This window comes from Mustela nigripes, chromosome 7 (genome assembly GCF_022355385.1).
Source record: "Mustela nigripes isolate SB6536 chromosome 7, MUSNIG.SB6536, whole genome shotgun sequence".
Classification (NCBI taxonomy): Eukaryota; Metazoa; Chordata; class Mammalia; order Carnivora; family Mustelidae; genus Mustela; species Mustela nigripes.
This window is the reverse complement of record NC_081563.1, coordinates 8,015,979-8,042,553: the sequence shown is the minus strand read 5'-3', so window position 1 is coordinate 8,042,553 and position 26,575 is coordinate 8,015,979. Positions and strand designations below refer to the sequence as shown.

At 53.2% G+C, this 26,575-nt stretch overlaps 1 protein-coding gene across 8 annotated transcripts in view; it reads right to left on the bottom strand.

The window, feature by feature from the left end:
* The window catches only part of LPIN1 (lipin 1), a 67,520-nt gene that overhangs the window by 9,134 nt on the left and 31,811 nt on the right, over positions 1–26,575 (bottom strand). For 4 of the 8 annotated variants that reach the window (XM_059405162.1, XM_059405165.1, XM_059405163.1 and 1 more), the window contains 10 exons: positions 26,259–26,449; positions 24,172–24,265; positions 23,140–23,209; positions 20,785–20,862; positions 20,557–20,649; positions 17,782–17,861; positions 12,497–12,623; positions 11,268–11,416; positions 10,698–10,784; positions 2,580–2,732 (listed from right to left, as the gene is read on the bottom strand). In XM_059405162.1, the coding sequence (XP_059261145.1) occupies positions 2,580–2,732; positions 10,698–10,784; positions 11,268–11,416; positions 12,497–12,623; positions 17,782–17,861; positions 20,557–20,649; positions 20,785–20,862; positions 23,140–23,209; positions 24,172–24,265; positions 26,259–26,449 (1,122 nt within the window). The remainder of the gene's footprint in view (positions 1–2,579; positions 2,733–10,697; positions 10,785–11,267; positions 11,417–12,496; positions 12,624–17,781; positions 17,862–20,556; positions 20,650–20,784; positions 20,863–23,139; positions 23,210–24,171; positions 24,266–26,258; positions 26,450–26,575) is intronic. The other 4 variants (XM_059405164.1, XM_059405166.1, XM_059405168.1 and 1 more) reach the window with 1 other exon arrangement.

Genomic DNA, 26,575 nt, shown 5'->3' with positions numbered 1-26,575 from the left:
AGGGCACAAGGATGTCACAGGCATCTATACCGGGTGAGCAGGGCACAGTAAGAAGGCACCTGCGGCCCGGGCCACCGGCGCCCACCTCACGGGCAGGCGCGCCGGGAGGAAGCAGTGAGGACGGCCGACGGGCACTGAGGTGACCTGAATGTGCACACAGTCCCTGGTCCGAACTCACCCTTGAGGTAACTTTACTCCAGCAAACGACAGAGGGACATCTATGAGTCTCAGAGCGCCTCGGAAAACCCCAAAGGGGAAACGCGGTGACTTGTGAAACAGCTTCTTCCTTCCCAGAGTGAGAGGCCGGCCTCTGCTGCCGCCGAACCCCAGAACTTCACCTCTGCCCCGTAACCCAGTCTTGGGACGACATAGCAATGGCGAGTCCCCTGTCATCAGGGAGACGCCCCCACCTCACCATGAGACTGAGCCCCACGTGGCAGGAATGGGTGCCGCACCCGCGGAGGCCCGGTAACGAAAACTCAAAGCCAATGTCCACTTTAAAAGGGGAAGCTCCTGAAGCAACAGACGAGATTCTGTTCCCCAGAATCTGGGAAACAGATGCCCTCAACTTCTTTTCTCAGACATATTACCCAGAATCATGGCACCTCAGGGCTGAGAGGGGACGCCTGAGATCATCTAATCCAGCCCCCGCATTCACCAGCTGAGGACAGCGACTCAGGAGAGGGAGGCACAGGCTCGTCACCCCACCAGCCTGTCGCCGAGCAGCATCAGAGCCGGGGGCTCCCCGCCCCCACCTGCCAACCGTGCTCTACACACCGGGTGTATGTGCCTCAGTCCAGCTGAGACCCAGGCGATCCTCAGAAGCGCACCCAGTTAAAGCACCTTGCTAGGGAAGGTCACTCTGGCTCGTGGCAGATGGGCCTATCAATTCTAGAAGCTCTGCAGGACGGCTGACCCACAGACGGCTCGGGCTAGAATGCGGGGCTAGAAGGCCCCGGCTGTTAGCCAAGGATGGTCAGGAGCCCCTCCAGCTCCCGAGAGGGGGCACACGCTGGGAGGTGTCCTTGTTTGGTTGAGTAAGTCCTCACAGTCCAAGGTCAGCCACTTTTGATCGATCATGGACAGTGGGACTTCGGTGAAAAAGATCACCTTAAATGTGTATTTAGTGCTAAATATCAAAGTACTAATGTCTGTGTTTTGCCTGACCTTGCAAATCGTCGGTCCTTAATATGTGATAATGAGTAGCTTCCTACAAACTGTCGACATAGGTCGGGGACCCCATTTCATTAACATCTGGATTCTACTGAGGCCTACGCTGGCAGGACGGTTCTCGGGACTTAAAATACACAAGGGATCCAGAGGTTTGCCTGGATTTCCTCTGCAGAATGTGCAAGTTTCAGTGTGAGAACTTTTACTACAAGGAAAAAAAACTACAAATCACACTAAGCAAAGCTGTGATGGAAAAGGTATCCGCAGAGCTCAAGAAAAAGACCCAAGAGGAACCAACATGGCGCTCTGGGCCCATCTGGATTTTTCTGTTGTCGGCACAGTGAGCAGCAGGTCCTCAAACTGAGGAGAATCCCACCAGAGCATCTCACCGTGTCCTGAAGACAAAACTACCTGATACTTAGAACCAACCTTTGGCAGAACCAACTTCCTTTATGACCACAACAGATGATGTTTTGAGAGCAGCCTGGGAAGCTGCCCTGGGATCGAGGTACAGGGAAGCCCCCTGTTCTCCTCTCTCCCACCCCAGGAGGCCAGACTTAGTTTGGTGTGACTTCTCTGCCTGGGGCGGTGATAGGCGGAGAGAAGAGGTAATCAGACATTGGCTGGTGACTGTCAGGACCAGTAAACCGAACCGTGGCCAGCGCCTGGGCAGATCAGTTAACTGGTTCAGTTCATGAGCCAGTCAAAGGCTGCCTTTGGCTCAGGTCATGATCCCGGGGTCCTGGGATCGAGCCCCAGGTTGGGCTCCCTGCTCTGCGGGGAGTCTGCTTCTCCCTCTCCCTCTGCCCCTCCCCTCCACTCCCACTCTCACTCTCTCTCAAATAAATAAATAAAATCTTTAAAAACAACAACAAAATATGTGACCAGAACTCCCACTAAAAAGAACTCTTCTGGGAGACAAGGGCCGGGTAAGTGGTGGTGGCGGGTCGAGGGGCCACTTAAGTCAGCCCAGGTCCCCGATTACACGGAAGGCAAGTTGACTCTCAGAGTCGCTAGGACTCAGCCCGGCAGCCGCCCTCAGGGGGAGGACAGCAGGTGAACAGGCTTGAAGTGGAGAACACTGTTCCGGAAAAACGGGGACAGTTCAGCGTGACTGAGTTTTAAAAACCACAAAGGAGGGCAGGGGGCCGTCAGGAAGAGTCACGTGAGCCGAGCTAACGGATCTGGACCGGATCCCGAGCGCCGTGATGAGCTAATGGAGGGTGAGGCCGGGTGACTGAGCCAGAGCTGCATCTCGGGGGAACTTTGTGCACCCGCTGTGGGGCAGGCGTACGGGCTGCAGCAGAGCAGCTGGGAGGCTCTCCTCAGCAGCACTGCCGGGAAGAGGAGAGGGGCCTGGACTGGCCCGCAGCCCCGGGGCGCGAGGGGGCCCCCGCCGAGCGCCGTACCTGTGCAAGGCCGAAAAGAGACTGCTTGGGCTGAGCAGCAGGGGCCCCTGAGGCAGCACCGTGCCCCTCTCGTTGACCCAGTGCAGGTAGCCCCTCGTCATGTCCGCCATCCCGATGGCCCGCGCAGAACAGTAGAGAAACTTATAGCCGTTTCTGGAAAAGAGACAAAGCATTCATGGGTCATGGCATCGCCCCAGGGAACAGCTCTGCGTGCGCACAAACCCTAACCCGATGTGTCACAAAGAACGGCACTACCGCAAGCTTCCTTCCCCACCTGGAGGCCACATTCGAGAAAACACTCTTTTGCACTGAGAACAGAGCCTAAACGCATTTCACGGAGTGAAATGGAGCACTTTCAATTCCCTCACTTGGTTTAATCCTCACGGGAACTTCGTTCAGTAGGCATTTTCCCTTGTCTTTACTGCTAGGGAAACTGAGGCTATTCACCAACTGGCCGACTTACCCGTCCCGCTCCCTGCACAGGGCCCCACCGCCACCTGCCAGCACCGAGCCCCCGCCCTTACACACGCCGTCAGATTCTCCCCTCGGCTGCGTAGTTCCTACAAGCTCGTAAATACACACTCCACCCTCTCTCATCCGTCCTGAAAACAACCACTGCACCAAAGCCCCCCTTCTCAGGTTTTCCCTCTTTCCAGACCAAATCGCCCACTCCCTTCGCAGCAAACTCCTTCAAAGGGCTGTGTACCTGCACTGACTGTACGTCTCAGCCCATCCACCACCTCCAAGCAGACTTGTTCCCCTGCCCTGCTGGCCCTGCGGGTCCCTGCGATGCCACGGTTCTCATGTGGACAGACCTCCCGGCAGCACCTGGCATGGGGGACCAGTGTTCCTCTGGGACCCTCTGTCCTGGCTCCTGGGACCATCTCCTGGTCTGCTTCCCACACAAGCCCCCTGGCTCTGTCTCCACCCAGGCTCCATGGGCACAAGTCCCGGGGTTCTGGGGCCCTCTCCTCCTCAGCACCTAGCACCCCAGGGGATCGCACCCACTCCCCGAAGGCTCTCTACGCCCCATGCAGACTGAGGTGGTGTGTACGATATCCGTGATGCTGTGAAACAACACAGTAAATGTGGTCTTCATCCCCACATCCCAGCATGGAGCTTCTAAGCCCTTGGAATTTCCAGAGTAACCTGTCATTTACTGTTCGAAACAAGTCCCGCCCTCCAGCCCAAGTTTATGCTAATGAGGCAGTCCTTGGAAGGGGGGGCTGGTTGCCATAGGAACCAATGAGCAACCGGAGGGTTGGAAGTTTCAGCCCCACCACCAGCCCCACCCACACAAATCTGGGGAGAGGGAGAGGGCTGGAGACCAAACTCAATCACCGATGGCCAAGGATTTGATCAGTCATGCCTACATAATGAACCTCCACAAAACCCCTAAATAATGAGATTCATGGTTTGAAGAAGTAGGTGAATGCGTCCACGTGCTGGGAGACACCCCAATCCCACGGAGGGGAGACCCTTCCAGGCCTTGCCTCGTGTATTGTACCTCTTCAACTGGCTGTTGCTTAGTACCCTCTAGAATAAACCGAAGAGTCTGCCTAAGTTCTTTGAGCCATTACAGCAAATTAATAAACCTAAGATAGGGGATTGTGGGGACTCCTGATTCAAAGCCAAGTAGGGGAAAAGTGGGGGTAAGCCAGGGACCCCCTACTTGCGGCTGGTGTCTGGGTTGGGAGCTGTCTTGTGGGCCTGAGCCCCTAACCTGGAGGATCCACCCCACTTCTGGGTAGTTGGGGTCAGACCTGAATTGAATTGTCAGACACCCAGTTGGTCTCTATAGGGAATTTCAGAATTGCTCCGTGTGACAGCCCCATGCATTGAGTGTCCACAGCATTGGGCATGAAAACCAGATCACAAGATGTTCTTCTATCAAACGCAACTTTACTACTTTATTAGGACTCCATTTCACTTCTCTAAACCACTGAAAGCTTAGTGTGCAACATGAGATGTGCTGTTAATATAAAATGCATACCACGTTTCAAAGGCTTCCTATAAAAACAGAAGATCTATCCCATTAAGAATTTCTATATTGATTACATGCTTAAATGCTAATAGCCTCCATATATTGGACTAAATAAAATACACTCAACATTTTTAAACTCTGTCTTCCACTCCAGGCCTCTCTCTTAAGCTCCAGGCCAACACGTGCAGCTGCAAACCCCCCATTACTCACAGGGCACACAACAGTACCTCCCACGTGACGCACCCACAGCCCAAACAAGCACAGGTGCTCCTGCCGCGACCTCCCCACTCAGCAGCGGCACTCTCTCGCCAGCCCAGGTGTGAGGCCAAACCTCAGGACTGCCCGGGTTTCTAATTCTCCTCACAACCACCACCCTCCCAGCCCCCCTACATCAGCGGGACCCCTCACCCCACCCCAACCAGGACCCCAAACCACCCCCCAAGTGCCCTGTCACCACCACAGCCCTCGTGCACACCTCTGGGGCAGGGCCTCCTGCCTCTATGCCCACAGCGACCCGGAACCCCAGACCAAGGCACTCAGGAAGGAAACTCAAAACCCACTCACATCATGCTCAAAACCCCTCTAGAATCTTATGTGCCTCAGATATAATCCAAATTCTTTGCCATGACCTATAAGGCCAGCGAGACCTGGTCCCTGCCCCTCTCTCCAACCCCATCTGCTCTGTCCCTCTGTCCCTCTGTCAGGTGCCCCATGCTCATTCCTGTGCTGGGCACCTGCGGGGGCTGTTCCTCCTGCCTGGAACACTGTTCCCCACACCTCAGGCCTGCTCCCTCCCTCCCCTCACATCCCCTCCCCAGAGGACCCTCCCCTTGCCCCTCCATTTAACCACCACCCTCTCGCGCCCGCACTCCGGGCACTGAAGACACCGAACCCTTGCTCTGCTTTATTTTTCCTAGTGGCACCCATCACTAATATTAGAGGACAATCCCTTGTTTGACAGTATTTCTCACGAATCCATAAGCCCCCTGAGGGCGGGGCTTATGTTTCATCCCTTGCTGTAACCCCAGAGCCAAATACAGTGCTCGGCAAGTCACAGACGCTTAGTAAATATTTGCTGCATGAACGAACACAGACTACCCACTTCCAACCCGGCACACGGCTCCACCAAGGACCGTCTTTGCTGGTCAAGGAACTCATCTCGACACTTGCTTAATGAATAATACACTCTCTAAAACCAGGAAACAGGAAAGGTTTAAGACGAAGAGAATCCAGAAATACCAGCTTGTTTGGAATACAGGGATGCATCTGAAAATCAAGCAACCTTTTTAATTAAACATCTTTGTATTTTAGCTGTCTAATTAATGCAATTTAAAAAAAAAAACACTATTTCTGTATATAGCTCTTCACATCAAAGTTCCTAAAAGCTGCCACCTGCAGCGGCTTGAGATGATAATTTTATTCAAAACTTGATTTTCAAATACATTTCACGGTCTGATCAGGCCACTGCCTTGTTCTCACTGTGCAAGTATCCTGCTTCAAAGGCCGTTACTAAACAGGGCTGGAAAATCAGCCTGAAGACATCCTCTGTGGGGGGCGGGGGGAGATGCCAGTTGGTGGCGGAGCCTTCGCCCCCATGACAGCCGTCTGTGATCCCACCAAATGCTCCAGTGGCACCAGTCACCAGAGCTTACTCTCCAGGGAGAAGCTTCGGGGTAAGACCCCACACTCAGAAGGGCAATGCACCCCCATCAACGCACCCCCAGGGGGCGCTCCCGCTGGCCTCGGGACAGGGCCCGCCCAGCCCTGCTCTTCAGGAACAGAAGAACACACGGGGAAACCTACCGGCGCTGGCGAAGGCAGAATACAACACGCACAGGGATCCCACTTACTCGCCTCAGATCTCAGCAACTGCAACAGGGCTTGGGGGAATACCAGAGCCAAAAGGAAAGAACATTCCACGTCCAGGCTTCGCACCAACGGTTTCTCCATCTGTCCCAGCCTCTGTATCTCCCTTAAAACACTTGGCCCAGGCCAATATTAAAATAGCTTGGAAAGATTATCTTTGAAGCTATCTGCCAAGATAAGCTTCTAGGCTGAAGTTTCCCCACTACTGACATCTTGGACTGGATACATAATTTTTGGGGGGCAGGGCAGAAGCCCCAACAATGCCCACCGTGGGACATCTTAGCAGCACCCCCGGCCTCCCCCCAATAGGTGTCCGTGACACTCCCCAAGCGGGACAACCAGAAAGGTCTCCGAACATTGCCATGGGTCCCTGGGGGCCAAAATCGCCCTCAGTTGGGAGCACAGTCGTGGAGAAAAGGACCTCTGTAGCCGCACTTGCAGGCCTAGGGGAAGGGTAATTCCCCGCTCCCGGAAGGATGGAAGGCTCGGCGCCAGACTTAGACTTGTTGTGCTCAGCCTGACTCTGCGACCGAAGTCTGCTCAGACCTGGGACTCTTGCGGAGGCCCAGCTTGGAAAAGCTCGTCCCGCTAGAACGCACACCCTGGGGACCGCGAACCCGTGACCCGTGGCTCCGAGTTTTTGGCCTGGCAGAGGCCTTGGGGGTCAGCTGGCCTCATCTTCCCGTCTCGGAGGTGAGGAACCCCAAACCGGGAGTGGGGACAAGGACCGTGCATCCAGGGCAGGCCTTCTAAGGGCTGTCACTTTCAAGGCCCAGGCCCCCCAGGGCCCCCTCCAACATCGCATCCCTGCCGGCAGCAGTCGTGAGCGCCGTCACCTAAGAAGACCTCGAGGGGAAGAGAGCACAAGCACTGTGGGCAGGAGAGCGGAGACCCTACCGAGCCTGCTAATGAGGGGTCCGCCCTGGGCATCCTCTTCAGGCCATGGACCCCTCCACCTAGCACAGGTCGCTGAGTCATCGCACCGGCACAGATTTTTATTACACCGATACAAAAATATGCATCAGTTAAGGTGCCAAATCAGAGCAATTACTGTCCAGATTGAGCCCCAAAAATCCCATGGGTTCAATGATCTAGATATTTTGGGAAATAGTCCTTCACTTACCTTGTACTTATGGAACATATTGGAACCTGAAGGAGGGTTTTATATCTGCCACTGGTATGGGCTCTAGCTGTTTTGGTTTTTCTTTCTTTGAGAGAGTGCAGGTGAGGAGGTGGGGAGGGGCGGGGTGGGGGGAGAGAGACTCTGGAGCAGGCTCCATGCTCGGCCTGGAGCCGGACGTGGACTCGATCTCACAGCCCTGAGATCATGACCTGAGCTGAAACCAGGACTCAGACACCTAACCAACTGAGCCACCCGGACGCCCCCTCTCTTTTAATCAATAACCACGCAAGCTGTTTTCTACCCTCTGAACAAGGTAACAATCGGCCCTACAGATAATTTCTCACAGCTGACTGCGTTCAAAAAAGTAACTACATTTGGCAAAAAAAGTAAATAAATTTGCTCTGGTTCTCTGTTGTTTTCAGGCAAGAGACTATCTGCAAGACTGGGTTTTCCATCAGATAAATACAGCAGGGCCTAAAATTTAAGTACAGCCTAAATTCAGAAAAAGCAGCGTAAAGACAGAGTGATCAGTTGGCCAGTCCTGAAGTTAACAGCATCACGTCCCTAGTACTCGGGCATGCTAACCTCTCTCCACCTAGGCCTGCGGGCAATCAGTCCCAGGAGGACATAAGAATGACCTGGACTCATGAGAAGAGGGAGCCCACAGCGGGACCAGTCCTGAGTCCCTGCCCCTGACCCACAGCAGCGGCCCGGGGCCCTGGAGGAGGAAGCACGTGGGGCGCTGCCCGGATGGGGGGGTTCAGTCGAACCAACAGTCAGCCACAGGAGCGCCCCACCTGCACTGGCACCCCACGCCAGGCCAAGCCCCGGGTTTCCACAAAGAGCTCAATGAAGAGGGAACAGTGGCCTAGGGTTGCCAGTTCTGGCCTGGAAGGACGTGGTGAGGACTGTGACATCTTCACGGGGCCTCACAAGCTGAAAAATGTTAAGGCAAAAATCACCCTACGCCCGTTAATCAGAACCAAGGATGCTCAGCTGTTCTCTGGTAGGCTTCCCTACTTTACTTCCCAAAAAATCTCTTTTCTGGGGGGTGGGGGGAAATCAACTGTGCCTTTTTTCTTTTCTTTTCTTTTCTTTTTTAACGTACAGTAAGAGAAGGAGTAGATTTATGTTCCAAAGCCCAAAATGATTCAGGCTGTGAGCTTCTCAGTATCCTGACTCATGAGGGTTTCTTCCGACTAAAAATAGACGCAATGTTCAGTGTCGTGCCAGTCCAGAGCTCCCGGTGGATTAGTCCTCCTCCGCGAGGTCAGCCACGGTGAGGCTGTGGGAAGAGACCGGCACACGCGCCGTCCACGGGACCGCAGAGGGCAACCCGGCTCTACCGATCAGATCTTCGAAGGCCCTCGCCTTCAGTCCTACTTCTGGGAATCGGCCTTACAGAGGCCCCTCCCGACATGCGTGCGCCTTCTTATTTATTTATGGGCTCATCGTACATAATGAACCTCCATGTAAGTGCTTCACACATCAGTCTGGGAAACAGTGAAAAACACTGGAAACTCCCTCCTCCGGGCACCAACAGAGGACTAGTTAAAACAGCACAGCTCATCCACATTATACAACGGGGGCCGCACTGGAAAATGAGATAAATCTTACACGGAAGGGACAGAAAGACGCATTACTAAAGAACGCAGGCGAGCATGTGTTGGGGGGCGTGGGGAGAGCAGAAATGGATTTTAAGGACACCGAGACAGAGCCAAACTGTGCACCGTGGCTCCACTCCGGGAAGTGGATTAGCTTGGCGGCAGGCTGGAGAGGAAGAAGAGAATGACCTTCCTACTCTCCCATTTCTCTCATTTTGCTTATTTCTCTTCATTTTTTAAAGAAGCATGTACTACTTTTGTAATTTTTTGAAGAAGAAATCTGAAAAAGTAAGGTCAAGCCAATGAGGGGGGCCCCCTAAGAGATCAGAGGCCCTCAGTCCCACCAGGATACGAGGCCCCATCCCAGCCACGCCATCCCCACTGCGGCGTAGGGCCCAGGTGGCCAGACGCGGTGTCTACTTCCCGACATCCTGAGCACCTGTCACTGGGCCGAGCACACAACAGGCGCTCAATAAATGCTGGGTGAGTGAATGAAGGAGGGGCAGGAAACTATGCTTCCTTCATCGGTGCTCGCAGAGTACGGGCAGCACTCTCAGTGCCCACTCCCAACCCCCACTGTCACCTCCATGGGCCGGGGGGTGAGCACATCAGCTTGGGAATCGTGGGCCCGGTTTTCCAGCCTGACACCCACTTAGTGTGTAATTCCTCACCTTCCTCAGCCAGGGAAAGGTGGGGTGTCCTGCATCGGCCTAGGGCACCTTCCAGCTCAAGCGGCTAGAGAAGAGAAAGCACTAGAGGGAGAGGTTTCACGGGTGAGGAGCCTTCAGTCCACAGAAAGATGGAGAAAGTGACAAGCCAGTGTGGGGAGGGAGGGTGCCGGACGGGCCCTACGCCAGAGCGAGACCAGAGTAAATGGAATGACTGTGGCACTGAGCAGACCAGGCCTGAAGGCACCCTGCCTCCCATTAGCCGCTGGGAATGCAGACCGACCACTTCTGAGGGAAAGAATGATATTAATTCTTATAGTAATGTGGAAAAGCTAGTAAGTGAAGTAACATGTGCCCAACAGAGGCCAGCAGTTTAAGATCAAGGCTCCCCCTGGGACATGCCAGGTATGGCCCCAGAGCGGCCGCTCTCCTACGCTTTGGCCACACAGCGGAGGACCCCCCCAGGCTCGTGGACAAGAGCAGCACCACAGCCAAAACCTGCCAGGAATCCACACTTTTTCAGCCCGAACAATGTGGCTGGGCCACTGTCAGCCATCTCACCTCACCTGAGGGGACAGTCCTCAGTATGGACTGAATCTCAAGACCTCCCCTAATGCCACCACCTTTCTTTGGCCAAGAACTTGGGAGCCTCCTATCACTTCCTTTCTTGTCTTCTGGCACCGAATTCATGCTTGGGAACTGGCAGGCTGAGCGCTCACTGTGTCCTCAGAATCCCCCCCACCCCCCACTGACCCTGCTTGACGGAGGTGTTCCCCTCGTTGCAAGTCACGTTCAAGGTTGAGCTTCTGCGAGCAAGGTGTCGTGCGTGCACCAGCAGCGCGCGGGAGATGGGGACGGGCGCTCGGTACTTACTGGCTCACTTTATGGTACAGCTTAGCGATGCCCTGGTGGGTCCAGTCCTTGCCCAGGGTGGGCAGAATGTGGCCAAGAGTATCAGATCTAAATGAAGACAGAAATGAGAAAAATACAATAAAAAAGGCAGGACAACAGAGAAGAAAGCCCATTCCAATTCACCAGACCAGAAACGCTTCATAAAATATGTCGGCAGGACTCACGACTTTCTCGCTGGAGAGAAAGCCAAAACCTGGAGTAACCAGAGGAGAACGCTCACAGAGGGGATATGTTAACCTCCAAAAGGGCACCTTCTCACTGACCATGCGTCAAGTCCACGACTTGCTAAATCAAAGAGAAAAGGCCATTTGCAAAGATGCTCTTGGGAATCACCCACACGAGCAACCTCGGGGGAGCGAGCGCCACACCCCAACTACAGCCGTTTAGGGCGAGGAGCGAAGTTTCCATGGCTGCACCAGAAACGGAACTGCACGAGCCCCATGGCACCACAGAGAACAGAGATGCCAGCTCCGGGCCTGGGCTCCACAGGAAGGTGAACTCACCCACGGCCCCCAAGGCAGCCAGACCTACCTGGTGATGGTCCCGTCAATGTCCGAGATGATGACTTTGTCGTCCCAGTTCCACAGGTAGATGGTGCCCTCGCAGCGACACGTGCCTTGGTACTGGGTGGTCACGCTGAACACCACGTCATTGGGGCCATTCTTCAACTTCAAGCTTTTCTGAAAAACACGAGCCATGTGCCCACTTGAGGGAAGGCCCAGACTGAGGGCTATCTGGATTCCATCCCATGAGACACTAGATTAGGATTATTTCTTAAACTCACTACCCTAGGCCACTGTATAATTCTGCCTATAGGTAAGCATGGTTCTCGCCAGGATTTGGGCAGAACCCGGCTCTCCCCTTCAGCCCCCCCATAAGGCAAGCTCACCCGCTTCCTGCAGGGTTGACTGACAGGCTAGAAGGCTGACCACAGGAATTCACTTTAGAATGGGACACACTTCCTACTCTGTGAATAAATAAAAGGGCCGCAATGGGAGAGACAAAGCCAAGTGTGGAAATATGTTTCCCTGAATAACGCAGACCCAAGGAATTCGCAGCAGACACGGAAAGCAAAATTACCTTTCGGTGGTTTTGCATCTCACTGCTGGGACCCTCTCGTGCATGCCCGCTGGCTGCCAACTCAGGTCCCCCGGCATCGCTGGCCTGAGCACGTGCCACACAGCGGCACAGAGGCTGCCAGGCTGCAGGGGTGCACTGGTGGCATCAAGTGGGGGTCTGGGCCTGACCTTCTCCCATGAAACACCATCACAGCTGAGCCCCACCCCCCTTCTCAGGATTGAAACAAAAGAGGGAGGATATTTGCTCACTGACTGTCCAGGGAAAGAAGGGTCTGACACCCCCACAGAAGAGGACACTGTGACCATGACGGTCCCCTGCCACCTGAAATTCTCTAAACCCCAATGCAAGTGCTTGATTTCCCCCAATTTAGGAGATGCACCTGAGTTAACAAACATCTCTCCAAAAATGGGAAGAGCCTGGGAGCTTCGGGTCTATCAGTCCTTCAACATCTAAGGATAAACCAGCCTCCTTGGCCGCCCTCCTCTGACACCTGAGAACAGGAGGCTCCAGGGCTCCGACAGGGAAGCCAAAAGGGAAGCGAGACCATGGGGCCGGCCTGGCCAGGGGCTGAACTTGGGCCAGGGAGCGGGAGGGGCACCCAGACCACCAAGCCGCGGAGTCTGGGCGGCCCCGCCTCAGCCAGCGCCCGCGACGCGGCAAGGGGAGAACCAGACACGCACCAGCTGCTCGGAAGTGAGCCGGAGGGTCTTCCTGTAGCTGACGTTGGACAACAGAGGGAGGTGGCTTGCGCTTGATGGCTTGGCAGCTGCGTGCTCTTCATCACTGGAGGACGATTCGTGCTTTATTCTGGAACACACAGTGATGTAATCACCAATTAGGAAATGCATCTGGGTAGCCATTAAAAATGCATTAGGCCGGAATCAATGACGGAGGCAATCGGGTGTCTCCCGAGTACCGTCTCTCGGGTGGTCATTTACCATATGCCGCTACATTTATCAATGAAGGCTCACTAACCCCCATTCATCCGCCTCCTGCATTATTCATCTGGGGCTGCCGCTCCTCATTCACTTCCCTGTTTACCAGCCATCATCACCCTGTTTTAAACCAAGATGCTGCTTCTTGCTGAGAAACAGGGTTAGGCCCCCTCCTTCCCAGGAGGATGCTCGCAAACATTCTGTTCTATTCCAGGTCCAAAGCTGCAGGCCAAGAAAGGAGAAGTCCAGATTTCTACACACCCCGACTGATGGGCTCCATGCTTATACCTCTCCAAACGCACATCCCCGGACAACTAGGAAACTGCGGGACCCCCTGACAGGTGGAGACAAGGCAGGCAGGCATCAGTCCTCCTCCGGAAGCCCTGAACGGGCTGTCCCACCCGCAAGGGCTGCACACCTCATCCGCTCATGCAAACCCACGGGGCCAAGGCTCCAGACTCTTCTGGACTTCTCTGTTTGGTGCAAGACTGGGGATCGCTGGTGGGAAGCCGGCTCATTCTCTTTAAACGGCTCTTACAGGCCTACCAGTCATTAGTTGTCCCTCAGCCAAACCCAGCTTGAGCATAACCCCCAGCCGGCAGCGGTAGCCCTGCTTCCTGCGACTGTTACCGTCCCAACGTCTCAACACCATACGGAGTACTAACTGTTTGCTAAGGCTGCGTGGGAAGGGCCGAGTGGCCCCGAGCAGGCAGGTCCCATCCTCGGGCGCACACCTCCCCACGAGGCTTCCGGCTCCAGCACCCCTCCACGCAAGACTGACCCTCCTGGGAGCTGCACCTAATCTTTGTATCTGGACGAGCTCCGACTCTCAATGCTCAAGTCCTCTAGTCCTCCGACCTCCCGCTCACTCCCACCTCCCTGCCCCCTCCCGTGCAGCCCGTTGCTTACTCGCCCTGCATGTTCATTCCGGAGCAGTCCCGGCAATCCAGGACCGTCCCAAACTAGGGAGACCTGAGGGAGGACACGAGGACACAGCACCCACGTCTCCGTTATTTCTGAGAGGAGACGGGCCTCTTTCCACACCCAGAATGAGCGGCCCTTCCCCAGGCGCCTGCTGCGCTGCCCCACAAGAGGGAGCCCGTGGGCTGCGGGCTGGAGGCCTGGAGCTCGGTCCCCGGATGCTCCTGGTGCTGTGCTGGCCGCGGTGGATACGGCAGACAGACCGGCCCCTGCTCTGCCCAGGCGCTTCGTCTAAACCATCACAACGCAGCAGGACATGAGCTCTAATGGGAAAGCAGACTTGGCTGTCACCAGATACGGTGACTGTGCTGAATGAGCCACAGGGACAGGTCGCTGACATGACGGCTGGCATCCTGCTCAGTCCGTGGCGGGGCCGGGCTGGGCTACGTGTGCATGGATCGAACCCGTGACACGACGTGGTTTCCAGATGCAGTGAAAACAGCACGGGGGCTGGGACCTGAGAAGCCCCGGCGGGCACCGCACAGGAACCAGCTTGGCGCCCACCCCAGCTGCTGCTCCTTGCGGCCCTGCTTTCCTCATCTCAAAACGGAGAGGAGCAAACCGCGTCACTCCCACCAGCACACTCAGGAAACAGCACCAGACAGGAAGGACAGGACTGGGAGACGGAGCCCCACTCACGGACGGCCTCACGACCAGAGGATTCTTCTCGGGGCCTCTCGCTCGTCTGTACAACGATGTGCTCCAAAGCCACAGTCCTTTCCAGTTCTGCCCCCGACCCCCCCGGCTCCTGTGAACAACGCCGGCTCCTCTGAACCTGCAGCCCACAGATCCCCAGTCGCGGAGACACGGCCCTGGAGCTGACCTGGCCGGACCTGTGGGAAGCCAGGCGGGAAGCCAGAGACAGACCAGGCCGCAGGCCCCTCGCTGAACCGGGAGACAGCACAGCTCCACCCAAACGGCCTGGAGTGAGAGGAGAGGCCAATGGGAAGCAGAGCTCTGATGACACCAGACTGACGTGTGCCCCCGCTCGGAGGGTTCAGAAGCTGTTCATGTCCATCGGCTGCTTAAAAAAAAAATGTTTAAGAACCCACCAACTCTGTGCAGCACGCCAGGTTCGAGGGGAAACGGACGCGAACACTGCAACGGGAGTCGTACGCTGGCTGCTGGCAGAGCTGGCTCGGGGCGAGGCGGTGGCCTCTGGGGGCTCTGTCCCCCTCCTCCGCATGCAACAGCGCCCCCCAGCCCCGGCCCCCATGCTTGCAAGGGCTCCATGAGCTGGTGCCCACTTTCCGACACCGGCAAGAAGAAACCAACAGAACGAAAGGGCTCATCTCGCTCGAAAGTCTGTGTTCAGAGAGTAGCTGCGAACAACACCTCACTTCGCACTTGTCACAGTGCACATTCTTCAAACAGTATTTTAATGACTGTGTGGTGACAAGCATTTTGCTCAATTAGGAGACTGCGGAGACCACTCTGCCAATCACGTCTGTCAATCAGGAGAGCACTCCAACGCCTTCTCTCCGCCGGCTGCACGGATCAGACCGGGAGGCTCCACGTCTGCGACACCAGCAAAAATTAAACGATTTCTATTTCTCCAAAGAACTCTGTGTTAATACCTTTCAAAATCTCAATTCCTTCTTGCAAAAGTCAATGCTTCATCTTCCAGGTTTAATCAAGAAGCGTAGTGACTAGCTCAGAACGGGGAACGGTCTTAGATGACTGCTAGCTAACAGGGAACAGCATCTGTGCCGATGTTCAGAGGAGTGGTAAGAAAATCGGCGCTGCTTCCATCGAACCTTGCCAGCCGATGCCACAGCTCGGGAGGGGCCGTCCCGGGGTCTTGCTGCTCGTTACCCGACCCCCCAACCCCCAGCGACCTCCCTGGTCCTCCCCATGGCTGCTGGCAAAGGGAGAGGACCGACCAGTACCAGATGCCCTGGTGTGCCGCACTGTCACGTTCTGTGCCTTTTTTTTTTTTTTTTAATTTATTTATTCTAGAAAGAGAGAGAGCGTGCACACACAGGGGGGCAAAAGGAAAGGGAGAGAGAGAATCTCCAGCAGACTTCCCGCTGAGCTCGGAGCCCGATGCAGGGCTCAATCCCAGGACTCTGAGATCCTGACCTGAGCCGAAATCAAGAATCTTCTGCTTAACCAACTGAGCCACCCAGGCACCCCATGGTCTGTGCCTTTTCAACCTTGGACCAGGTCCACCGAGAGCCGCCTCCCGACGGCCCCCACCAGCCACCGCAGGCACACCTCCTGTGTGGCCCTGCTGGGTTTTGCATTCTGGTCTCTTTCTCGTGAAGCTGCCATGAGAATTACAGCAGCTGCTCTCCACGGGGTGGGCATCTTTCTTAGCCCATTTCCCAGATGGAGGAGGAGTCACCGTGGGGCTTGTGGATTCACCAAAGGTCACACAGAAGGTAAGCCTCTGCTCTATGTCCTGCCCGTGCTGCCTCGCTCGTTTGGACATCGTGGCTAAGACAAAGATGGTTCTTGGAAAGAATTCCAGGAGAGCAGATGTTTCCAGTGCAGCTAAACTAAACCCCAGGGTTAAACGCTCAGGACGGTCGGGCTGAGGCCTCCGCCCGTGTCCCCTCTCACTGTGCTGTGTCTCTCCTGGGCTGCCTCCCCCGCTGCTCTGCACATGAGCGTCACACCTGCTCCTCCGTCGGATACAGAAACCAGTTCCCCAGAGCCAGGACTCTAAGCCAGATGTGTCTGACTCCCTGTCCCTGTGTCTGTGGCCTGCTGCTGTCCACTCGCGGGCGTGGACGACGACCGCACTGGCCGTCCGCTGGCCTCCAGCCGGGCTGCTGTGCACGTGCCCTCACAGGACAACACAGCCTGCACTCCTTCTAGAACACACCACTCTCTCCCTCCCGAGCACACGCGAAGTCACACTCAACATTCCAGGTCGGGAAGGTATCCAGAAAACCACACTTGATGGCCCCTTTCCAGAGAACAAGCAGGGGATGGAGGGCAAAAAACTGAAAAATCAACTCTGCTTCCCCCTCCAGGGCGGAAGGGCAGAGGGTCAGGTGGGAAGCGGCAGGGCGGGCCCGCCCCATGGGAAACAGCAAGGGTGTCCCCGCGGGGATTCTAGCCGAGAACTGGTGAGGCCTCTTAATCATCTTCAAAAGGTCCCGCACATTCTTCTATGCACAGAGCAATGAAGAAATCAGGTTTCTTCCTACTTCTACCTGTATGGGTTTCTAGTTCCACAAGGAACGATTGTGGATATAGAGCGATGGCCAGGAGGCTAAGGACGTGCCGCCTGAGCCTGCCTTCCCTACGGATCAATAATGTGCTGCGAAAACTTACCGATTCAGTCATAAACTCAACAATGCTTACGAAGTGCCCGCTGTGTGTGAGCCACTGGCTTAGCCTCTAGGATCCAAAAATGACTGAGATCTGCACTGTGCCTCCCCTTAGCTTGTTGGTATTTGCTGCTTGCTAAATAAGAAAGGCGATTCAGGCTTGCTGGAGTACAGGCGTAGTCCAGGGTAAGGCACTAGGTAAAAGGAGCCACATCGGCTCACTCAGCATCGACGTACAGTGTCAGCATCGGAACCAGTGTGTGATGGCTGTGCCCTCGGAGCAGCTACCCTCAAATCCCACACAAACAGACTGATCCGAAGACAAGACGTGATCAGTTATGAATCGTATCAATACTGAGAAAAGCCCTGATAAGCCCCAGTAAGTACTGAAACCATAGAGAAAGGCAATTTCCTCCAGAAAGGAACTTACTCCCATGCTGCTGTTAGCACTCATTTTGTCATTGCCACCGTCACTGTCATCATCACCACCGTGGCACTCTATGTCCAGGGCCATCACACACCAAGACCCTAGAAACGCTCTACTTTCATGACCTCCCAGAAGCCAGGCAGGTGTCGAAGGGAGCGACTGCATCCGTTCCATCACGGGAAACCATGTGAGGGAAAATGGCTCCAGGTCACTGGGTCAATACAGAGCCAGGGCCGCAAGCCAGGGCCGCCTGTCTCTGGAGAACCCTGTCAGCACCCGGTGGGCACATGCCCTGGGACACAGAAAGGAGCTGCCACAGCCCACGTGGACTGGCGCTGTACCTGGTGGCCATGCCGAGCGCCGATGCCTGCTCCCCGGTGCTGTGGCTCTTCCCAGCCAAGCCCTGCTCCGGCTTGCTCTCCTGGAGAAGAAGACAGGAGAGAGTCACAGGGTACCAAGGAGAGGGACCTGCATGACACCGCTGGGGTTTCAGGATGGGCTCTCCTAACGCCTGGGGCATGGCCCCAAATGCCGTCCCCAATGTCACACGCCCCAGGCACGGCAGGTCCCAGTTACTCCTTTGCTTGGAAGTGTTCAATTAAGCTGAGAAAATTTTTTTGACAGAAATGAGTCTGTTTTCCATAAGTGTTTGTGGCACCAAACCAAACTTCATAATCACTGGAGCTTATGCAAATGCTTTATCGAGGGCTGCCTGGATACCCGAATATTTTCAAAATATTTTCTTATAATTGCTGATAGAAATGCTCAAAAATATTTTCACACCATATTTTGCTTGGGAAAATGTAGATGCCTTCTCTCTTTTTCAACGCCACACACTCTTAATAGAAAATGCTCCTTCACTGTACTGGAAAGAGCTCTGGAAATCTACGAGATCTGGGCTCAGTTCTGCTTCTCCCACTTGGGAAGCTTGGGCATGCCCTGGAACCTTCCAGAGCCTTGTCTCCTCACCTGTAAAAGGCAGGTGATAACATCCATCTCCTAACGCTGTTGGGAGGACCACAGAGAAGCTGCACCTGCACCTACACACAGAGCCTGGACCACAGCAGGCCAGGGAGGAGAAGACACCCACTGGCCCCACAGACTTCATGGGAAGTCATCAGACAGAATCAGCCAAGGACAAAGCGTGTACAGTTAAATCCCATTACTTGGGATCATTTGGTCAGGAGGTAGGTTAATGTTTTCAATGTTAATATAGAAAATGAGCAAAATAAATAATGTATCAGCATAACCATCTTAACCCAGGATAAGCACAAACTACCTACCTACTAACTACTAACTACCTACAATCTACTAACTACCGCTCTCAATAATTCTTTAATAGATGAGTTCAAATATATCTATCTATCTGAAATAAATGTATTTCAGTTTTTTTAAGAAATGTTTAATTTCATAACTGTTCCTTCATGCTGGTAATCCCCTTAATCCAGACTGGTGACAATGGGACTACTCTACAATACTGTAGCTGTCCTTGGGGTTTCTTTACACTCTATTCCAAAAGTAACAGCATTCCCTCAAATAGTCACCAAACCCCTCTTCTGTATCCAGTATGGGCCCCAGGGATATCCAGGGATCAGAGCCAGACATGGTCTCCATCTTCCTGGAGTTTAGGACGTGGAGGAGAAAGAGATGTTAATCAGTCACACTAATGTGTGTACAATTACAAACACTGACAAAAATGTATGAAGGCAAAGTTCACGGGCAGGACTATGAGAACAGAGAACAGCAGCCCAGACTAATCTGCTGAGAAAGAGTCTTTTGAGATGCTAGTTAATTAAGTGAAGGGGGTGGTGAAGGGGTCCTGGGAAGACCCCGCAGAGGAAAAGGCACATGCAAAAGTCCTGGGGTAGAGTGCATGTTTAGCCAGTGACGCTAAAACAGGGAGGGCAGGGGGACATGGACAAAAAGGGCTAAACACAAACATGGTGAAACGTGCTAAGGATACTGGTCTTAATTATGAGCGCCCTGGGAACCCAGAAGCTTTAAGGAAGGAATAACATAAATTGGACCCAGTATCCTAGTTGACCAATGTGACTACATCATAGTGGCTGAAGAAGAGAGGGCAAGAAGAGACAGTTGACCATGAAAAGCAATCCTGGGACAGACGGTACTAGCCGACATTTGGGGGAGTAGTACTGGACAGTGATGGGTACAACTGAGAGATATTTAAGATGGTAAACTGCTAGGATGTGGTGATGAACTGAATTCAGGAAATGAACAAAAAGGAAATGTCTAGCCTGTGGACATCCTTCCACATAGTCCTTCTGACTATGGTCCAACAAAGGAAGAATTCACAAGAAAACCATGAGTTCACTCTTGGAAATGACCCAGTTTCAGGTATCTTGAAGGATTCGCATGGAGACGACCCAGGGTTGGCTACTTGAGAAATGCATGTGAAGTACAAAAGAATGTCCGGTTTGGAAGTCAAACAGGGGTGTGAGTAGGGCTGCCTAGGGAAAGGCAGGCGGTCCAAGCAGAAGAAAAGACCCTAGGACAACCCTCAGTAACCCCGCTTGTGGGGGCAGAGCCAGGGTGAGGCCAGCCTCAGGAGCAAGAGTACCAGGAGGACACAGGGCCATGGAAGTCAAGCAAGAAAAGGGCTTCAAGAAGCGGATGGAGAGGCTGACAGGTCTGGCAAAGAGCACAGGCATCTACGGATGCCGACAGCAAAGTCCCACGTATTTAGAGACACCATCTAAGTGAAAGGACTGATGAGAATTAGTCTACCGCTCCAAGAATTACCTCATTACAGTTATACTTACAAGCAGCAAAAAGGCACTTGACTTAAAAAAGAAAATTAAACTATCAGATTGAATCCCTTCTTTTGACAGACGAAGAAATTCCAGAGGAGTGGCGACCTGGCCTCGGGCTCCCAGCCAGGTACCAGGGTCAGGAGGTGAAGCCACGCGTCCCCTCCCCCGTACCTTCCCTGCATTCTGGGAGGGCTGCCCCTGCCTCGTGGCAGAGCGGCCTATGAACACTCACTATGATGGTTTGTGTTTCCTTCTCTGATGTACAGGCATGAAAACACACTTCACTACACAAATGCCCAAATTGGCTGAGCCTAGTAGAAACGCCCTTTTGTCTTCCATGCTTACCTCTTTGATTGTGGTATTTCTTCCCCTCCATGAAAACCACCATCTTCCTCCCTTTCTGGGCATCTTATCCCTCATGATAGATTCCACAGTGGCCTGTTTTAAATGGATGGTAACATAAATAATGGAACCAAAAAAAGATAACTTAGCACATCCAAACCAAAAGACACACACATGCAAATTAAAGTAAGATTTAAAAAAAAAAAAAAAATCAGAGAAAACACAACATACTATTTGTGGACTAAAAATTTTCGAGAAGCAAAACCTAATGGCGTCCAAAATTACATGAAGATAACTTAAGCATGAAGACTTAAGAAGATGTTAAAGGAATAAACAAACAACAAATAAAATACAACACGACAACAACAGAAAAAGAAAGCATTGACAATCATTAGTGATTAGTTAAGACCAAAGGTTTCCAAATTAAAGTGATTTACTGGTTAAGCTACTGTTATTCTCTCAGTATGATGATTATAAAATTAAAAAATGAAATGATTAATACAGAGTATAGGGTAAAACATTTTAAACAAAGAGTAAAATGCACAAGATCTCTTTAGTAAATGGAAAATGCCAAATTGAGACAAACTGAACCTTAGTAGATGCAATTTGGGTTAAAACCTCAAGTATTAAAAAGAAAACTCATACTCTCGCCCTAAAGAAATGAAAGTTTAATGAAGGAAGATTAAATATTAATTAATAATTTTCTAAGCACTGCCCAAGAAGAAAACCTCTATCTCGAGAATTCCAACACCAAGTGGACTCCCCGCCCACTCCCCCCCCCCCCCCCCCCCCTTCTAGTAACAAAAGAAATTTATGTCTTTCAACCAAACAGGATTCAGATAAAGTGAGAGATTAAAAAAAAAAAAAAAAAATTCACATATTTCCCCCCATCGGTGTGCTTCTTTTTAGCATTTAAAAGTCTCTACTTGATACAAAAGAAACTGAATTCACGGAAAAGCAAACCATGAAAACACTATTCGCAAAGAGGATAACGCAGACAGGTGTGTATTACCCTATTCCTCCTAAACTCATCCATAAATGTAACAAAACCGCAATTAGAAGAAAAAAAAAAACTAGCAGGATTATTTCCATACCTAGACAAAGCGATTCTAAAGTTCATTTATAAAACAAAAACTGCCAAGAAAATTCAGACAGACGAATATTATCAAGTTGGTACAAGCCTTACTACATATTAAAATTGAAAAGCTATCATAATTAAAAGAATGCATTTTGGTACATGAGTAAACATATACATGGACAGAAGACAACATCCAGAAAGGAGACTAAATCCATAAAGAAATAATCATACACGCTGTAGCTCTAACTGCATATTGGGGCGGGGGGACGTTATCTAGCAAAAGATACTGAGATAATGAGGAAGCTATGCCGGACCCGGTTACTTGCCTCCCTGGGCACATCATCCCCTTCCTTTCTCGCCAGCACGTTGGAAACTGTTCAAGAATCGGGCGCCACAGGTTCTGACCTCGCTTGGTCTACCCCATTCCCGATCGATCGTCCACTGTTCTGCCAGCAAGTGGCTTGGAGGTGATCATGTGACCAAGTTGCGGCCAATGAAACGTGAGAAGCCAGTCCCTACCCTTCCTATAGGGGTAAGGCTGTTTGAGAGGAAGAAGTCGGGGACAGTGACCTTGAGATCATAAAGGGAAAGGCAAGACAGTCATGGAGAAGCTGACCCTGAAACTACCAACCTCAAAGATTCTTACGACGTCAGATGAAAAAGGCTGTTATTCAAGCTACTCATAGTCATTCTGTTTCCTACAGAGCTTCCTGATTCATAACCAGCTGGAAACAAACTGATTGAGCTCCTGATAGCTCACTCACTCACAAAATAAAATCGAGACAGATCAGACATTTAAGAAAGTGCTGGGGAGGGGTGCCTGGGTGATTCAGGGGGTTAAACATCCGACCCTTCATCTCCACTTAGGTCTTGATCTCAGGGCTGTGAGTTCAAGGCCCGCACTGGGCTCCACACTGGGCATGGAGCCTACATAAAAAAGGGAAAAAAGAAAGTACTAGGGGAAAAGCTGGCATATTTTCATAAGTTTCGGAAATGGGGAAGTAGGGCCATTCTAAGTATAATACGAGATCCAACAGCCTTAAAGGATGGACAAATTCTATACTTAAAACTAATTCTACATTAAAAACACCACAAACAGAGTCAAAGACCTACTGACAGCTTGTAAAAAGATTCAGAGTGAGTACCACAAAACCTCAGCTAAGGAGCCATGCGCCCATCTTCTGTGAGCTAAACCCCTGCAAGCTAAAGGGTATTTCTATTGCGTTGACGTCCTGAGCACAGCAGGTGTCAGGAAAGGAACCCGGAGGAGGCAGGATGCGATCCGGCGCTGCCCCAGTCGGGAAGTTTTGCCCTGATGAGCAGCAGGAAGGGGAAGGACATTCAGGGTGCAAGCGAGGCGGGTTCTAAACTCCTGACCTCAATGGTCATGAACATCAAAAGAAAACCATGTAATTAACTTTTGCTTCTAAAGTCGAAGTTAAATTCCAGCCGCCCAGCGTCGTCTACCCATGATAGTGCCACCTCTTCCAACTCGTGGTCAAGCTCACCTTTGGCAAAGGTTTCTGGAAGGCCTGCATTGCCAGGAGCAAAGGCGCTGCTGTCGTCCAGTTATAATATCTGACGTGGGAAAATGAAACAGATGTCAAAGACCGTGGCTCGGACTGAAAAATCTTCCTAGTGTCACCAGACACAGTCTAGGAAAGCTCTGGAACCCCAGCTGGGTCCGTAATGAGCCCAAGACTGTGGCCAACAGCCGGCCTTCCCCATTTGCCTCTCACCCTGCCAACGCCTCAGCAGCCACTCTTGGGGGCCAAGCGGAGACCAGTGGAGGCGGTGGGAGCCCGCGGCCAGCTGGAGGTGAGCCCGAGCTCCCCGGCTATCCAGCCACCGACGTGCCGAGGGCATTTCCTGCCACACTTCGTGGAAATGGCAGCTAGGTACCCCAAGTTAGGACCTAAACACCTGACTTCCTCTCGGGAAGAAAAGTTTGCTACAAAAACACCTGCACAGTCCCTGACCTCAGACACCAAAGCTTTCACGGGTAGCTAAGCAGTCTGTGCTGCGAACGCCCGTGGACGATGTGGGCCTGAGGCTCAGAGGCCAAGGGCTGAGACTAGATACTTTCCGGTACAAAACCTAGTCCGGGGGCGCCAGGGTGGCATAGTCAGCTACACGCCCTACACGCTTGGTTTTGGCTCAACATGATCTAGGGTCATGAGCTCGAGCCCCACCTCGGGCTCTGCACTCAGCCATGAGTCTGCTTGTCTCTCCCCCTCCCTCTGTCCCCCTCTGCTCATGCTCGCTCTCTCGCTCTCTCTCTCTCTCTCTAAAATAAACAAATAAATCTTTTAAAAATCCAGTACGGGTGAGTATTAAAACCCACAAGATTGACACTTATACCAACCTACCAGCTATAGAACAACACAGTGCTTTGCCTACGGTGAAGAGGTAATAATAAATTTTAACAAAGACTTCACCTTATGTATTTCTAAGGTCTATTGTCTGGATCTTTGCTTTTGAAAAACTGAAATGCAAACCGTACTGTGAGACGGCCAAAATGACTTCCAAGAGGAACCTACTTATTCCCAATCTTCACCACGAGATTGGGGTCATCGATCAGAGACGGGTTGTCCACAAACTGTTGATACGACACGGCTTGCTCCAGAAATGCATCTGTGAAAGAGATCGCAGGAATAAGGAGAAAACAGAAGGAATATCTTGTTCAGAAAAACAGGCTTACGTTTCCCTTGCTAGTTCACAAGTGCCGTCTCGGAGCCGACACATTCCAGCTACGTAGACAATCCTTCAAATGCGTTTATAAAGGGGCCTGAGTTTGGGGGCAGCGTCTGTGCAGAAATGGGGGCGGCCAAGGGCGTCCGAGGCTGTGGGGCAAGCGTATGCCCCGGCAGCGAGGCGGGGAGCAGGCGTGTGGAAAATCCAGTTTCCCCACGCATCTCCAGAAGCAGGTGACTGGTAAGGAGGCTGGGAAACCAGGCCACCCAGTTTCAGTCACTTTTACCCGTGTAAGCCTATGCGGAGCAAGTACTTAATTCCCTCAAGCCTCAGCTTCCTCATCTGTAACATGCGGATCAAGAACCACGCCCGCTTCTTTGGCGGCTGTGAGGCTAGGAAGCCAATGTCCAGCCTAAAGCAAGAACTCGCTCGATGTCAGTGGGCGAGGTGCTGGTCACTGTCACATGGAGGAAGAGCGGAAGACAGCATGAGGCCTGACCTGCTGACCCAACCCCACCACGTTCTGGGAGGAGGGAAGGCCTCAGCCCTGATTCTAGCTTCTGTGATGAGCTCTGGCCTCCACTCAATGTCCCCCACTCAGCTGGCCCTGGCTTGAGCCCTGATGTGGGCTCTGACCACCTCTCTGTCACTAATCTGTCCCCATTCCTTCCCCAGGGGGGAGGGGAGGGTCCTATAGACCCTGAACAGAACCAACCCAGGAGATCCCAGACCTGTCCAGCAGGAAGAGACCCGTTGGTCAAGAGGCTGACCCAGCCTGGCCACGACAGGTACCTCTGGAACCCGAATTCATGCCGCTAGGTGCTCTCCTCAGGGGCTCCTGCTCACGGGCTTCTGGCCTCATCTGAGCAGACCCCTGGAAGGACACTCAGTGCGAGTGTACAGGAGAGCGGGTGCCATGGGACACCAGCCCCTCGCACCTCTTCAAGGTCCCACAGTGGCTGGTGCTAGAGATACGCACACGTGACGTGGCTATTACAGGGGAGGAGGTCTTCGAAAGACTTCTTGTGAGGGACTAAACCAGCTGGAGCACATTGAACTATGTATTTCAGTTCAGCTCCAGGGGGATGGATTAGCTAGTTCAGGTTCCAGAGCAAGGAGCCCCAGCCTTTGTGTGAGAACTTCACGGAGCCCTGCGGGACTCCGGGATAGAGGCAGGAGTCTAGGACGGCAGCTCAGGGCAGGAAGGGAAGGGGTGGTGAGGGGTGAAGTGCACTGCCTCACCCCTTCCCCACTGGAAAAACAGACCATGGTGGGGGGAGGGGGCTGACGAAAAAGAGAGAACAGTGTGAGTGGAGGCAGTGGTAGAGGGGCAAGAGAGCGACACTTGGGGCCTCTGATGCCACTCGAAGGGTTCGTCAGTTGGTGACAGCTGATGCATCCGCTGGGGGTCTTAGGACCACCTCACCACCTAGCTGTCACGAGACACTGGGAAACCACGGTTCTGAATCTGATGGACACCATGAATTAATTCACCACGTACGCCAAGCCTATGAGCACCCCGGAGATCCAGCTGGCAAGCGCCCCTGAATGTGCTCAGATCCAGACGTCTCTCCCTCCCCAAGACCCCACAGCCTTTCTACACACTTCCAGTGCCCTGTGACTCCGTGACCCCGACATTGCCCCTGGGCTGCGGGCTCCCAGAGGGCACCACTGCAGGGCGGGCACAAGGCAGGGAGACATACACAGGTGCTCAGCAAACACGCCCGACGACAAGTGGCCCCGAAGCCGTGTGTGACCAACAGAATTGCATAAGGCCCGTGAGCTACAGCGAATCATCTGTGCTCTGGGGAACCAGCCAAGTGAAAAGCCACTTTCAACAGAGAAGCCCGAGCTTCCAGACGATCTGGCCGCTGGCCACGAGAGGGCGCTCGTGGCTCAAAGACTGGCGCCAGGGCCAGGCTCCGGGCAGTACCTTTGGTTATCTCCCGGTTGTCGCTGAGGCCCCCGCACAGGGAGATGGCGATGGACGGCAGGTCCCTCAGGCTGTCCGAGGTGCTCTCCACGCCGCTGTCGATGCCAGAGCTGCCCACGGACTGCGGGGACTGGTTGGCTGACCGGGCTCCGTTGTCGCTGGTGTGTTTGGCGAGCCCGGAAGGATCCCCGCTGGGAGGAGGAAGAGGAGAGGTGACATCGCGCTGGCCCGCGGAGTCGCAAAGGAGGTCATCTCAGGACCGGGACAAAGACGGACAAGTGAAACCCACTACTTGGGGAGAGACAATTGTTTTAGCC